The sequence below is a fragment of the Diplotaxodon limnothrissa genome, linkage group LG8 (genome assembly GCF_057381915.1).
Source record: "Diplotaxodon limnothrissa isolate DT_005_m linkage group LG8, D_limnothrissa_male_GT1.1, whole genome shotgun sequence".
Lineage (NCBI taxonomy): Eukaryota > Metazoa > Chordata > Actinopteri > Cichliformes > Cichlidae > Diplotaxodon > Diplotaxodon limnothrissa.
The window spans coordinates 20,101,436-20,112,944 of NC_140603.1; the positions used below are offsets into that span (position 1 = coordinate 20,101,436).

Below are 11,509 nucleotides of genomic sequence, written 5' to 3' on the forward strand. Positions count from 1 at the left end.
GGTCCCATAGGCTCAGTTTGATTCCTCTGACCAAAAATTAAACTCAACAACCGTCTTAATGTCCAAGAGTACACCAGACTATGGTGTAACTTTGTTATGACTAAACTTTTTACTTGAACCTGTTATTTTTCATTTGTGTTGGTATTTCTTTTTTGCTACTTATGCAAAGCCTCTGCCCACCAAACTTGAGGGCATGGAACTCTTTCTACCTTATAGAGACATTTCATTTTCTTTTTTTCTTTTTATTAATTATTTTTGTGAAAGTAAATTGTTGGCCTCAAAATATAATTTGAAAAATGAAGAAAGATCTCCCCCAAGAGTGTTTTGTCTCATTCTTTGTAATAGATTCTCTTGTTTGTTAATTTTTTTTAAGACATCTTGGGCTTGTAAAAAGTGCTTCGTTTACATTTGATAAATTGTAGATAATTAAACCCGCCACTTCAGTCAAACATTTGTATAATTCCTTTAATAGTACCTTCAAATACAGAAACAATTTACATCAAAGTTAGTTCTGCAGTTTATAATTGAATAAGTTGAATGTTTAATTTTTCATTATAATATTAAATTTATTGACAACATCTGCCTCATTTTTTTCTTTAAGGTGACCAAAGGAAACTAAGCAATGAAAATAATTTAAAATACTGGTTTTGCCATAAGTTAAACTAAAGAATGACAAATTGGTCTATAAGAGGTGGAACATGGGTGCATTGGCACACTTCATTAACAGGCAAATTTCAGTCTAATTATTTGTATTCTTGTTTCTGTATCTGTTGTGCTTTATCTTACTTTTATGTTCTTTGTTTAGCATTTCATATAAATATTACATTAAAGTTGGTAGTATTTACTAGAAGAGGGCATGCTGCTGGCCTGTCTGCAGTCCAAACCTTTGACCAGTAGAAACATCTGGAATATCATGAAACTAAAAATATGACAAAGAAGACCCAGGACTGTTGAACAGTTAAATTTCTGGGGGACAAATGAAACCCAAACAATAATATAATCTAGTTACAAGACTAAGATAAAATAAAGTCTTTTTTACTTTGGTCACATTTGGCATTCAAATCCTCCCTTTGTATTTGAGCATGTGAGACAGGACACCTTCACAAACTGTTGCCTTTGTATTATTATACTTACTTTAAGATTCTTATATATTGACCCTGATTTTAGGGTTTTATAATAATAATTTAAAAAGATCAAAAGTGACACTTGAGATAACAAAAACAGAACAAAAACAAAACCAACCAATAAAAAAACTAAAACGAGGAAATCAATTGAAAATATTAAAACATTTAAAAAAGCATTTTTTATTAAAAAAAAAGTTTTACTAATTATTTAAATAAATAAATATTACAATTTAAAATTAAAATAAAAAATGTTTTATAATAAATTTAAAATAAATAAATACCTAAAGCAGTGAAATACCTTTCATTTTTTAGAGTTCACGGCTGAAAAAAAATCGTTACCTTGGTCACTTGACCGCGGCTTCTTTTCAACGGCTCTGTAGCTCTGCATCCAATCAAGTGGCCAGGAACTATCACGTGATTACAAAACCCCGTTCACGTGCGAGTGACTTCCGCTAGTGGGTTCTTAGCAGTTTGCACAGGGCTGAACGGGAATAGGCAGCTTTTCGTTTAAAAGTGACAGATAAACGAGCTCTCCAGTAAATATGCGTGCAGCTCCACATCAGTACGGCTCGACTCTGACGCTCTTCACAGCGCTTTAGATCTGCTACCTACAGGTAAGCTGCTGTTAAGACAGTCAGCCAGACTGTCAGTTGGGAACGTTTTTTTTTGTTTTTTTTTTGGCTCTGGCTGCATGTACAGGCCGTACCAAACGTCTGGAAAAACATAGTTGCTATTGCGATATCTTAGGATCGTGCGGAGTATGGTTGCCATTACTAATATGGTGAAAGCGTAGGTATTTTATATTTATCCTGCTTTTCTGCCACTTTTTGCAGCCAGTGCTGCTTTAGTGTTGCATCTAGTTAGCTAGCTTCGAACACAGATTGGACTTGTGATTAACAGAAGTTTAACTGGTTGTGGAGTAGACTCATAAACACAAGACACAACTTCACTACAGATGACTTTTTCTCCAGTGTGCCTCTTGCACAGTGTCTACTGGAGACACAATTGTGGGAACTACAATGGGACAAGGCAGACATCTTTCCATCCTTCCTCATCCTGGGAAGTTTACAACACAGAGGTTGGATTCAATGGCAGCCTTACCATAGTTGGCTATGTCAGAAAGAAAAGGGCGACTGTTGTACTCCTCAGCACAATGTATTGTAACAAAGTGTTGGATTAAAATACCAGAAAGGGGAGGGGGAAACATATAATTGATCACATTCAACAACAAGCCAAAGGAAGTATAGATACCATGGACCAGATGGTTTGCACCTACACCTGCAAGTGTGGTACAACTTGACATTACCATCCTGAATGGCTACACCTTTTTCACAGCTCAGCACCCTGAATTCAAGAATGGAATTATCAATCATCAGTCTTTCTCACTGAGCTCTTAAAGAAGCTTGCTACACCACATATGCGTATTCAACTCAAAGGTTCCCCCCAACTGCAAACCCCAATCACTGAGGCAATAGGAAGGTTTGAGGCCACAGGAAAAAAGCAGACAAGATTTCAGATCCAACTGATGAAGATCTTAAAGTCAGCAGTCGGCGTAGGAAGTGTAATGTACCTGTGTGGAAGGATTATAACCAGAAACGAGTGTTAGAAACTGTGTATTAGTGCCTTGTGTGATCTGTCACTTTCTGGAGTTGGTTCATTGTCTGTCTAGTCATGTCGCTTGTGCGTGCAATGATCACCAGCAGCTTTGGCTGTTGACCCAAATGGGATTTGTTGCACAGACACAATGTCTCTGTTTTAAACTGTTACAGAGTAACTGCTGAGAAGCAGCCTCAACTGAAGTGAGGGTTTTTAAGTAACTCTTGTCAAAGCTTGTAAATCATTCCATTATTGCAACTCATTGCATCAGGTAAACACAACCGAGGACATAGCACGGGTGTTGATAATGTTATCTGCAGTTGAAACGCTGTCTGACTGCTCCCCAATTTTTAGCCATAGCATGTATCAGTAATTCCAAGCCATCCAACATGCTTACAGCAACAACAAATGGGACACAAATAGTGTCAACATTGTCTAAATATGTAAAGGACTGCTAAGAGGACCACCCTCAGCACCAGTCTTTCTCTAACATCTGACACAAGGCCATATAAAGGAAGCCTTGCCTGGTACATTTTTACTTAATTATCAGAGGATTATATTGTTTTGTTGTAAATGCTGACTTTCATAAAATTTATGAAATATTAAAAGCAAAATGTACACTTTAAACAAGATGGTACAAGTAAAAACTATCCAGGTGTCATAAGGGGGAGTTGTAAAGTTTGATGGTCACAGGTAGATATGTTCTGTGGTGTCTTTTGCAAAACATGCTTCTGTGGTGACAGCATTAGATGGAGAGGGTGTGAAGGATTGTCCAGTACTGATCATAACTTGGACAGTAGCTTCCTTTCTGAGACCTCTGTCAAAGAATCAAGCTCCACACCCACAGTGTTACAGGCCTTGTGGATCGGTTTATTGAATCTGTTGTTACATTTAAACTTGCATTCTTTGAGGGGGTTTTTTTTAACTTTATTTTTACTTTTTTCTCCTGTTTTCAATTGAAATCTTTCCCCAATAAAGATGGCATTTGACAACCTCCTCTGAACCCTTAATGACGAGTTTTGGCTTCTCAGTATATATCAATAAAAACGTGGTTTGATTTCTATTAGAATGGTTTCCAAGTTTTTCTAAGGGTAGCTGCATAGGCAGAAACTACCCTTGCCAACTTCTGATGCAAACCCAGTCATTTTTGTTCCATAAGCAGCCTGAAATATGACAGAAACTGTGCTGTCCAGTTAAGCTTTCAATGGATAAAAGGTTAACTGTGCTGCTGCTTTTGTATAAGCTAACTCCCTAACTGAGCTATTTGGACTTTGCATATTTATTTTAATTGAGGTATTCTATTTATTTCATGTTTTGATGTAGGTCGTGGTCAGTGTTATGCCCAACTTTTCGGAGAACAAAACCATAAGTTATTTTATGATTTTAAATGCGCCCTGTCTCTTACACTAGTACCAATGTTTAAAACATCAATTTGGAAGAGAGTGACGATTATGGTTACCTCACAGCCTTAAAAGGCTTTTGTTGTCACCTTGCTTGGTGAGTGGACGACTTAGACACCCAACTTTCTTCACAAAGTAGGATTTTTAAATTGATACCATAAGTGTATCAACTGATGAGGAAACAAGGATTAATCATATATTGGTGTAAGTGTACTATAGCTTGAATTTTTTATTTTTTTATTATTATTATTTTTGCTGTAATTTAATTATAACATGGCATTTTTACTTTACAGTCTCAGACAGATTTTTTTTTTAACTGTCTTTCTCTTTCCATCCCTTTCAGTGTTTAGCCAACCCCAATCCAGTGACTTCCCTAGCACTGTGAATCTCTGTGACATCCGCAGGTAACATGTCCATGTTCAGCACAGGCATCCTTGTCCTGACGTCTCCTCTCCACACCCTTCCGTTACGCATTGCTCCGGTGCTCAGCTCAGCTGCTCAGCGAGTCGAGCGTACGCTCTATGTCCACCTCCATCCTGGGTTGAATCTGGGAAGTGGGAGCCAGCCTCGGCCAGTTTTCATTCCACCAGCAGTGGACCTGTGTAATCTCATTACCCGCCTGTACAGTAATGCAGCTGATGTGTGCGGGCACTTGGATGTTTGCGTTTTGCTGACTAATGTTCGCACTCAGTCAGTCGCATGCAGCGGAGCCACGACCCCAAACGGCCCCTTTCCCACACCACAGGCTCTATCTAACTCACCAGAGGTGGTGCTAACAGACTTTGCTCCCCAGGACCCCGGTCAGACCCATCAGGTCACTCAGTGCTTGCAGAGTTACACCGGCCACTGCTATGCCTGTAGACCTGGGCTGCCTTCAGTGCTGCTTCACTCAGAGCTAATGAAATTGCAGGAGGAGGATGTGCCAGAAGCACAGCAAGAAAAGGCAGAGCCGCTGCAGACTTACAATGACGTGGTGGTAGGAGGGACATTTGATCGACTCCATGGGGCCCACAAGACTCTACTTAGTATCTCTTGCCTGCTGGCCAATAGAAGGTTCCTGATTGGCTTGTGTGACCATGCAATGCTTAAAAGTGAGTAGTTGTGTTTCTGAGACTGACATCTCATATTTCAGTCATATGTTAAAATCCACCTGACATTGTTTTCCTCCTGGTTTCAGAAAAAGTGCTAAAGGAGCTGATCGAGCCTTACTCTGTTCGGGTCCAGAGACTGCAGGAGTTCCTCCAAGACGTCAAGCCCTCACTGCAGGTGGAGGTTGTGCCTCTTGATGACCCCTTTGGAGTGTCTGTAGTTGACCCCCTGCTGGAGTGCATTGTGGTCAGCGAGGAGACTAGAAAGGGTGGGGAGGCTGTGAACAAGAAACGCACTGAGAATGTAAGTCAGGAAATTGACAGTAAATACTGTTTTGTGTTGAAACGTGAATATTCTTTTTGTAAACAGGTGTGTGTGCGTGTGTAGCATTTGTTTTTTTTCTTCTACTTTCAGAATAGCAGATAGCTCTCCATTCCTTCTATTTAAAAAAAAAAAAAAAAAAAAATGCCCACAAAGGCCCTTTTGATACTGCTAAATTATTCAGACATATTTAATAATATGATATGATATAATTTAATAGTTCTGGTCAAAAGTTCCATCTCAGCCAGATGTTTTTGGTAGCAATCAGCAAGCTTCAGGCTGAATATTTGACCGGTTCTCTTGGCAGATTCGATACAGTTCATTTAAATCGGTTGGTTTCCTGACACAGGCTCTGCTTCTAAGCGTAGTCAAAAAATAATTTACAATAGGGTTAAAGTCTGGGCTTTGGCAATGACATTTCAGAGGGTTAATGTTAGCCTGCTTTATCTATTCCAAGACCAGTTTTGATGTGATGAAAGGGCAACAAGAGACTTTCCAAGCTTGCATCCACAAATCTCCTTTATAGATCTTCACTGAGTTCTTTGAACTTTCATTATTCAGAGTATGGGTCAGTCCAATGAGTGCCGTCAATAGAGTATTATACTGTATTATAGAGGCTTTGTCATGTAACTCACTTAACAGGCTTACCACTCAACTCTTGTAAATTCACCTCAAAGTAGGACAGTACATATTAAGGGCTACGGGATTTTTACTTGCTTCCATTTTCTGATTTTGTCTCATTTCTACTGCAGGATGTGATATTTCATATTTTGTTCTTTCCACTTTCTAAATCAGGGTCTTCCAGCTCTTGTCCTTCATGAGATCCAGTTGCTCAAGGATGCCCACCACACAGAGATAGAGGAGGAGAAGATCAGCTCCTCCAGTCTGCGTGCTCGTCTCCTGGGGACGCTGCTTACACCACCCAAGGTAGGTTTGTTAGGAGTGTGTATTTTTAGAATTTAGGTGCAAAAACAGCGAGTCCAAACACACTGAAAAAACTTCAGTATAATTGAAGGACCAGTTAGCTGCAGTTATAATAAAACTGTCTCTTATCACCATATTTATTTTATTTTTTTCCAAACTAGGGCATTAATGGGGCCCTGCTCCTATCAAAGGTGCATCACAGGCATGCTACCTTTGATTCAGGTTTTGTTTTTGTTTGTTTTTTTGCAGTGCACAGAAGTGCAAGCCTATAAAAGAACATCTCGTAATCTTTTATTGATTTGGTGAACCAAAGGCGTTATAGCTGGACAACGCCCACCAGTGTTGGTTGAGCTCATTCCTATTACATGAAGTTCCTTTTAAAAGAGGTTCATTTTTCAGTCACGACTAGTAAAAGTTGTGAGAATGTGCTCTGAAGTGTCTTTTTAATCACTCAAAGAAGCAGAAATAAACCCAACTGGCTGGTGAAGGGTGTGACGGGGTCGACCTTTTAACTGTTGTAGCAGGAATTGCGTGATATGGGTGGGGGGAAAATCTGTGGATATTACACAAAGTATTTTGTGGGTATCATTAATGTTTTATACTGAAGGTGACATGTTCACACATTTATTGACAGTTAGAAATGAGCAGTGAAACATTGGTTGATCTGATATCCTCGTGTTGGTGTTGTTCCCAGATCATCATACTAAATGTTGTTCCAGGATCAACATTGCAAGTGACCAATCAGAATGTTGTGACGTCATACTTTTGCGACTTCGGGAAAAACCGGCGTAAAACAAAAAACTGTACTTAAACTGCGTGAAACCGCCTCTGTCCGCCCATCAACGGACCCTGACCCTAACCGTAACCCTTTAATAAACAGTAAGCAGAATTGATATTGTCCTTGCAACATTGGAATTTCGTAAATGCACGAATGGCAAAGGAATAACGTCACAACAATGTGATTGGTCACTTGCAACGTTGAACCTGGAACAACATTTTCATGATGGTCTGGGAACAACACCAACACGAGGATATCAGATCATCCGTGAAACATATTATGTTCAGGAAATTGTATCATCAAGCTCACAAATGAGTGCATTTGGTTTGTCTTATTCATCTCTGGTATTATAGATTATTTTTTTCAGTGGTGAGTATAACTTGTTTTAGGAGCAGATTTTTCTAATTTTATTTGCACATTCTAAACCCTTCATTTCCTGTCTCCTCTATCCCAGGACAACTCCCACCTTCCTCCTCTTCCATATGTGATTGGTCTGACAGGGGGCAGCGGCAGTGGAAAGAGCGCTATCGCTAAGCAGCTGGAGGCCTTTGGTGCAGTTTGGATTGACTGCGACAAACTAGGCCATGAGGTGTACCAACCTGATGCAGCGGCCTACCACAGAGTGCTCGAAGAATTTGGTTCAGGTAGGGACACCTTCACTTGAGGGTATCGTAGTGGAAGGGTCAGTCTGTAATGTTTGTGATACTTCACACAGTTGATCTGTTCTTGATTGGGGAAAAAAAAAAGACAATAAGACTTTGTGTTTTTGCTTTCATACTGATTGCTATAATGCACACACTGTAGTCAGCAAAGGTCATGATGTCACTGATTTGATTTTGATGAAAGCTGACTCCTGATTTTTATTCATTTATTTATTTATTTATTTATTTATTTATTTATTTATTTATTTTTGGCTTGCGTTGACCACTGATGAGCTCTCTGTCACGATCACTTTTTGATTGATGAGCGTTTTGAATCCTGTTCAGTTTTTTGTTAACACTGGTATGTAGTGAGTCACACAACTGGCAGCAAGTTACTTATTTTGTCATGTTAACTTGTTTTGCATTCAGAGGAGAATGACCAGAGTGCTGTCATGTCAATATGGACTCTGCACAACACAAGAATTTAGTATACTGACATTCAACAAGATGTTTTCCTGTCAGTGTTAAACTGTATGTTGTGTAAAACTGTGCAATAATGAGTGTCTTTTCCACTTTTAGATATTCTAAGTGAAGATAAAACCATCAACAGGCGTGCTTTAGGAAGAAAAGTCTTTGGAAATCAGGTAGTATGGATAATATTTATTTATTGGATAATATTTTAGCACTTTGCAGAATTGCAGGTAACGTGTCAGGTTTCTCTCAGAAACTTACCAGAGATGTTTTTGTTTTTTGTTTTTTTTCCCCCCAACAGGTGCGATTAAAAGCCCTAACAGACATTGTGTGGCCTGAAATTGCACTTCTAGTGCAAAAGAGAATCAACCAAGCCAGAGACGAAGGTATAGTATGAAATTAAATGTAATAACTGACAACTAAACATTGTTGCCGTGCGTTCATTTCTTAAATATAAATGCATTTAGGGGGCATTTTACTTTTTTTGGTAGTTCATCAGATACCTACAGAATGTCAATAATCATTTAATTGGCCTTGCAAATATGATGCTGTTTTTTCGTCTGTTAATTTTTAACAGGGGTTGTGATTAATTCAACTGAGTGACAATTGGACTTTTTAGTAATCAGTAAATCCTGACAAGTTACATCTGCACTGTAAGGATTAGTGGAAAGATTGTGTACTTGTTCAAATATTTAAGCTTTGTAAATTCTTAAACAAGTGAACTTGTGAGCGAGTAAAAACTTATTTTTGAAACTCGGTAAATAGCTGAGTGTAGTGAACATTTAAAGTGGGGAAGCATATTTCTCCTTCCTGTTTTGTTGTAGTTTCTAAAGTTAATGTGATTCTTTGCAGATAAGCAGGTGTGTGTGGTGGATGCAGCAGTTCTTCTGGAGGCCAAATGGCAAAACTTGGTCCACGAGGTCTGGGTCACCATCATCCCAGAGGAGGAGGTAATGAAATTGTCCTCTGCAAAGTTTTCTTTGCAGTTCGTCACATCTGTGTTTTGTTTCTATAACTCCTACAAATCCTAAAGCCAAATTTTTAATTGAAGGTAAATATTTTTATTGTGTAAGGCCTGTTTTTTAAAAAACAAAACTGATATACTGTTTTCTTTAATATATCCACTGGGGGGTGCCAAAGTATAATTTGAAAACTCCACCTAACACGTCTCCCCCCCTTCTCTTAATTCCCATCTTTTCTCAGGCGGTGTTGAGGATAACAGAGCGTGATGGGGTCACCACAGAAGATGCCCTTCGCAGGCTGCAGAGCCAGTGGTCCAACAGCAAACAAGTAGAGCATGCTAATGTGGTACTCAGCACACTGTGGGAGCCAGAGGTCACTCGGAAGCAGGTTAAACACACCTTATCCTTTCAGGATGAAGTCCACGTGACTGCTTTATGAGAAAAACAGATTTTGCATTAATTTTTACTCCTCTTCTCATTTAAAAGGTGCTGAAAGCTTGGAATCTTCTTCAGAAGAGAATTCAGCAGAAGCATGAAGGACATTAGAATCATATTCGAGGTCTCTACGTCACATCAGCTGTGACTTTGTAAGCATGTGCCAGGCCAGAGACATGTGGACAAATGGTCCTCGTAAGGAATACGCTGCCTTAGAAAGGAGTGTGGGTGGTCACAGGGAAAACCCAAGAAGCTCCCTCACTTCTTTGACCAAGACTCAGTGCCTGATTGAGTATCCACAGGTTTTTAAACTCGTTTTATTTCAGTGATGCTTACTTTAAAGATGTAAAGACTCCACAAACACTAACAGACGGCTTCTGGAATTTTTAGTCTAAAATTCCTGTTTGGGATTATTATTAGACTGTGATGTGCAGATGGTATGAAGGCGCCCTCCACACTATCACAGCACCAGCCTGATGTATTGATACAAGACGGGATGGATCAATACTTTCATGTGGTTTACTATCAATTATTATCAAACACTTGTTGTTAGGTGTGATCTTAACTGATGGCCTCTTTTCATCCCAAATTTTATTTTATTTGTTTTAATTGACCGGCATGGTTTACCGATACACCGACTGCAATCTTGCATTAGTCTTTCTCAGCAAATTCAAAAAATTTGGGGCACTTCAGCTGACACTTTGCAGGATTTGTCCACTTTCTATTAATTTTTATTTTGTTTCCTTTTTTTCTTTAAAGAACAATGAAACATAAGGGGAAATGAGTTAATGATACTATGTAACTGTAACTGTTTTCTGTCCATGTTATTAAATTATTCATCTTTGAGGTTTTGTATATTTAGGAATTTTTGTCAATCTGAAGAGCAATTATATTTAGTGAAATAAATACAATGGGCACTATAAACATTTCTGATGTAAACCTGAAGGATTGCTGTGCAGACTGGTGAAGGAGGACATCTGAAATGCATAGGACTACACATTTGGTCTCAGTGGGGGAAGCAAGGTTATAGAAGCTTGTTTCAGCCATTTCTTTTCACCCTTAAGCCTCCAGGAAGCAGCAAAGTTGACATTTTAATAATAACTAATGGCTGTAAATGTGCATTTAAATAACAAATAAATACTTTGCTGTTTTAGGAACACTACGTATTACATGGCTTGTTCTGTGATGTCAGAGAAAATGTATATTTTAATTTAGTTTTAGATGTCTTTACTTTTTTGACTGCTATATAAATTTGCATAAAACAGTAAATGAAATGTTATCAACCCATAACAAATCTCTCAATTTTCAAGGTGTAGGTTTTAAAGCTCTTGTCACACAGACACTTGCATCAATACCAATTAGACAACATTTAAGCTAACTGCCGAATGCTGTACAGATTCCCTCTGGCAGATCTGGCATAGATAAAGGATATCTACAGGGTGTACTGTCGGTTGCACGTTTTGGCATCTGTAGGTCAGTAACTACCTGATGATTGTTGCTTTTGCTTCCAATGTAAGGGGAGGTATTGTGGCGCACATTGTCGTTTTGGGCAGACCACTGCCATTGGGGAGTGCCAGGAGGAAGGTGTGTTGGTCTGCAAGAATATTTTGGGTAGGTATGAGTAAAAGTAGCTACATGAAAGCCAAGACCAACATCTTCCTATCAGAACATTGGTTTGTAACATAATCGACGTCGAACACTTTAATGGTGGATAATAAATGCATACATCCTTTGAATGTGAAAAACTTTCATGAGTTATTTTAGAACA

General features: G+C 38.8%; 1 protein-coding gene across 1 annotated transcript; it reads left to right on the forward strand.

The window, feature by feature from the left end:
- The first annotated feature begins 1,587 nt into the window (after positions 1–1,587).
- coasy (CoA synthase) lies at positions 1,588–10,854 on the forward strand. The gene is made up of 10 exons (XM_085360801.1): positions 1,588–1,738; positions 4,464–5,211; positions 5,298–5,512; positions 6,326–6,457; positions 7,687–7,876; positions 8,453–8,517; positions 8,646–8,730; positions 9,197–9,294; positions 9,548–9,694; positions 9,793–10,854. The coding sequence occupies exons 2-10, from the start codon at positions 4,530–4,532 to the stop codon at positions 9,850–9,852; spliced, it is 1,674 nt and encodes a 557-aa protein (XP_085216927.1). The 5' UTR covers positions 1,588–1,738; positions 4,464–4,529; the 3' UTR covers positions 9,853–10,854.
- Positions 10,855–11,509: the final 655 nt, after the last annotated feature.